At 60.6% G+C, this 3,907-nt stretch overlaps 1 protein-coding gene across 1 annotated transcript; it reads right to left on the bottom strand.

Annotated features, from left to right (window-relative positions):
• Nucleotides 1-1,344: 1,344 nt before the first annotated feature.
• CBX8 (chromobox homolog 8) lies at nt 1,345-3,581 on the bottom strand. Its single transcript, XM_006886166.1, has 5 exons — nt 3,513-3,581; nt 3,065-3,108; nt 2,844-2,909; nt 2,650-2,716; nt 1,345-2,223 (listed from the first exon to the last, which is right to left on the bottom strand). The coding sequence occupies exons 1-5, from the start codon at nt 3,579-3,581 to the stop codon at nt 1,345-1,347; spliced, it is 1,125 nt and encodes a 374-aa protein (XP_006886228.1).
• Between the last annotated feature and the right edge of the window lie 326 nt (nt 3,582-3,907).

Genomic DNA, 3,907 nt, shown 5'->3' with positions numbered 1-3,907 from the left:
CCCCTTTAAGGGTGGGGAGGCCTGGGATCAGCCCTCCTGGGGACAAGGAGGCCCATTTGTGCTTCTGAGTTATCAGAGGGGCCGGGGCTCAGGCCACACCCAGCCCCCCTCCCTCTCTGCTCCAGAGGCTCCCTCCGCTCCCTCCCCTTGGCGAGTCTGAAAGTTCAAGTAGAGAACACTTCGCCAACCGAAAAGGCCTATAAATTATAGCTTTTTCTCTTAAGAAGGGGGGAGAAAACGCAAAAGTTTAGACGCGCATTCTTGGAGGTTCAAGCCTCCAGCCCCTGCGTCTCGGCGGATCCCCAGCCCCATCCTCCCGGGCGGCTGGCCCAGACCCCCGCCCGCACGGGTCCCGCCGGGTGGGCCCGTCTGGCCGAGAGTCAGTCCATGGGAGAGTTGGTGCGTCGCCTTTCCCGAGGGCGAGAGCGCGCGCCCTGTCCGAAGCCTCCGGGGAAACCAGGAGACATGAGGAGCAGAGGTCCACCGAAGCTTTCCTCCTCAGCAGAGGGCTGCTGGAGCTTGGCCCCGCCAAGCAATCCTAACTTATCCTGGCATTTCGGGAATGTAAACAGATTTGCTGGCTTTCTTCTTTCTGTGGCGTAAGGAAAAGGAACTGAGGCCGCGCACACGCACCGGCCGCGCACACGCACCGCTCCATCCAGTAAAGTGCTTCTTGGCGGGCGGTCCTGGAGAAAAGCCACCTGCCCCCACCCACCTGCGATTTTCAACCTTCAACATCACACACAAAAAGGTTCTTCAAGCTCAAACTCTCCCCTCTAACGCAATTCTTAGCCTCAAAAAAGGAACAGAAAAACAAGTCACTCCATGCCCTTTTTCTGACACTGGCTCCAACCCTTTGTTGGCCTGCCTGACCAATGGGGAGGAGAGAAGGGCTTCAGTTCAGGGGGGCTGGCATGGGAGAGGGAGGAGGGGCGGGTAGGCAGGCTGAGTCCCCGAGGCACCTCAGAGGCCCTGTGCCCAGGGCTAGTAGGCCCAGGTCCTCAACCTTGATGGTACCCTGGCTACGGAGGGTCCCTGCTGTCTGGGCTCAGCCTGTCTGTCCCCTGTTAAACCACCCAGAGTCCCTCTCTCTCTCCTGGTTTAAATAAAACAACTTCAAGAGTTGAAATATATATATTTAGATATTTTTTTTCTTAAATAACATATTTACATCTAATAGAAAATAGAACTCTAGAAATAATCTTTCCAACCAAATGGAGGTGGGGGAGAGGGCTGGGAGGGGCAGGATGTGTGACAGGCGCGGCCAGAAGGCCACATAGCGCCCAGAAAGAAAAAGCACTCTGCCTGCCTGCTGGCAGTTTCTGAGGGCAACTGCCCACAATTTCATCTCTTCTCTTTAAAAAAGCCTTGGTCCGTGTTACTTTCCTTAATGGTAACGGTCAAAAAGTTTGAGGTCACATCAGTGACCACCACCTTTTCCAGGTTTGTCAGAGAGGGGCTCCAGGACTCTTCTTCCGGGTCCCCCAGGATTCTGGACACTGGGATCCTGGCGATGAGAGATGGTCTTCCTCCCTGGGCTCCCATGTCCCGGTAAAGACTGCCCATGGAGGCAGGGGTGCCGGAACCATGTCGGACCCGGGGGCCACCAGAGTCCAGGGTGCCCTGGCCTTTGGCCTCCAGGAAGGCAGGCCGGTGCTTTATCACCCTGGCGGGGAAGGTGTCCATGGCCAGCTTGCCTGTGGCCTCTGAGGCGCTGGGGCTGGCCATGCCACACTGCGCCATGTCTGAGTCCTGCCTCCGGGCCAGCTGGATCACACTGTGGCCTGCCGGGAACTTTCCTGCCCCGGAAGGGGTGTCGTCCAGCTTCCTGCCTTTGAGGTATTCTCCCAGGCTGTCACTGGGCTCTCCCAGTGGCCTCTGTGAGGGGTCCAGCAGCTCCTTCCGGGGCTTGGGGCCTCGCTTCTTGGAGCTGTCGCCTGGCGAGCTGGGCTTGTCGTCCGCCCGACTGGCAGCCCTCTCCCGTTCTCGTTCCCGCTCCCTCTCGCGCTCACGGTCCCGGTCCCTGTCCCTGTCCCTGTCCCGAGGAGGAGGCTCGGCTCGGCAGGTGCTGCTGGTGCTGCTGGTGCCCATGTTCCGGAGGCCCTCTCGGGCTCGGGAGGTGGATGCCAGGTCCTGGGGTGAACGGCCAGGGTAGGGAATCCGGATGCCCCTGGCTGAGTCACTCCGGAACTCATAAGTCTTGGCTTTGGCCTTGGCTTGAGCCTGTGGAAGGGAAGGCAAAGTCAAGAGAGCATCAGGTTCCTGCCCTGGAACTCAACCTGGGGCTCAGACTTGCCCTGTCTGAGTCCACACCTGGGGTTGTCTAAGTGAAGACGGGAGGCTGCTTTGGGATGGCAGTCCAGAGAAGTGGGATGGCACCTGCCCAAAGGTAGCCCTCTGCAGCAAGCCCTGTATCTACTACAAGGGTCTGGTATACCAAGGGGTCTCTAGAAGGATAATGTATGCTAGTGTGGCTAAGCCCCGCCCCCAAGACACCTCCTGTCCTACCACTGGCTTGGTGGCATCTTACAGAGGATTCATCCTAGACTGAAAGAATGGATTAGAACACCCACTGGTCCCAGCCCTCTGGGCCCCTCTGCATGGAGGACACTGGCTCATGCTGCTGGCCACTGGACTCAGCTCTCCTACCTTGAGGAGGAAGGTCTTGGGCTTGGGTCCTCGCTTTTTGGGGCCATAGAGCTCCATTTCTCGCTCCCTGCCAAGAAAAGAAGGGGGAAGGGGTGTGTGAATAAAGGCCCCCACTGGGGCTTCAGGAATCCCAGCTGGCTGGAGGCCAGGACACCAGCTTGCAAGTGAGCAGCGGGCTGCAGAGAGGCCTGTACCTTTCCTCAAAGGCCGCGAGCAGGCGGGCGTCCAGGATGTTCTCTTCTGGCTCCCATGTGCTGTACCTGCAAGGAAGGAGGACGAAGGAGCGGTCAGTGCCAGGAGCAACCGGAGGGCGAGGGTGCCCAACTTTTCCATCTGAATTGCATTGTGTCTTAATGCACAGGAGGAAAGGAAGAAAGGGGCAGTGTAGGGTACAGGCTGCACATAACCTACTTACTTCTGCGACCAGCCCTTCCATTTCACGAGGTATTCCATGCGTCCCTGCGGATGCAAAGAGAAAGACGTGTATGTGTATGTGTGTGTATGTGTATGTGTATGTGTGTGTGTGTGTGTGTGTACGCGCACGGGGAGGAATGCCTGGCGAGGCCAGAAGAAATCCATGCAGAAAATGCATGCACCAGATGAATGCGCGAAATCCTCCCGCAAAAGGCACGCGCCCGCCGCACCACCCCTGCACGGCACGGTGCACAAAGTGCCTGCACCGGAACTCGCCCCCCACCCCGCCCCCCACCCGTGCAATCTGTGCATCGCTGCAAGTCGAAGGGAAGCGCCGGGGCTCAGGGCCGCCGCCACGGCCGCAGCCGCTGCTGGGACCTGGGGGAAGGGAGGCTGGCTGCAGCGCGGCGAGGGCCCGGCCGGCCAGGCCCGAGGCCCCGGACACCTACTTTCCGGATGCGCCGCTTCAGGAGGGCTTCGGCCGCGAACACCCGCTCCCCCACCGCCGAGAGCTCCATGTTGACTCGCCGCTTCCCCCCTCGGCCGCTTCCAGGAGCAGAAAAGCAGCAGCCAGCGCACGACAGACCATAATACTCTCGCGCTGACGTCAGCTCTCCTCCCCCCGCCCGCGCTCCTGCGCCGCCTCCCCCCGCCCGCCGCTTCCTCCCGCCCCACGTGTTGCTAACGACGTTGCTACAGCCCCGCGACCGCCGGCGGCCCCCGCGCGCTGATTGGACGAGCGCCCGGCGGCCCCCGGGCCACGCCCCTCTCCTCGGCGCCCCCGCGTTGCTACGTGACCCGCGTTCCAATCGCCAGGGGGCGGAGCCAGGGCGGCTCCGGAGAC

The sequence above is a fragment of the Elephantulus edwardii genome, unplaced genomic scaffold (assembly GCF_000299155.1).
Source record: "Elephantulus edwardii isolate Elephantulus edwardi_28Jun2011 unplaced genomic scaffold, EleEdw1.0 scaffold00048, whole genome shotgun sequence".
NCBI classification, from domain to species: Eukaryota; Metazoa; Chordata; class Mammalia; order Macroscelidea; family Macroscelididae; genus Elephantulus; species Elephantulus edwardii.
Note: the sequence above shows the minus strand (reverse complement) of the source record. Positions and strands in the feature narration are given on the sequence as shown.

What these genes read in the sequence shown, in the direction of transcription:
- CBX8 (XM_006886166.1), bottom strand. Translation starts at nt 3,581, where the DNA reads ATGGAGCTCTCGGCGGTGGGGGAGCGGGTGTTCGCGGCCGAAGCCCTC. An exon ending in TGGAAGGGCTGGTCGCAGAA is followed by an intron (nt 2,910 to 3,064) that starts GTAAGTAGGTTA and finishes CCTTCCTTGCAG; the next exon opens with GTACAGCACATGGGAGCCAG. An exon ending in CTCGCGGCCTTTGAGGAAAG is followed by an intron (nt 2,717 to 2,843) that starts GTACAGGCCTCT and finishes TTTTCTTGGCAG; the next exon opens with GGAGCGAGAAATGGAGCTCT.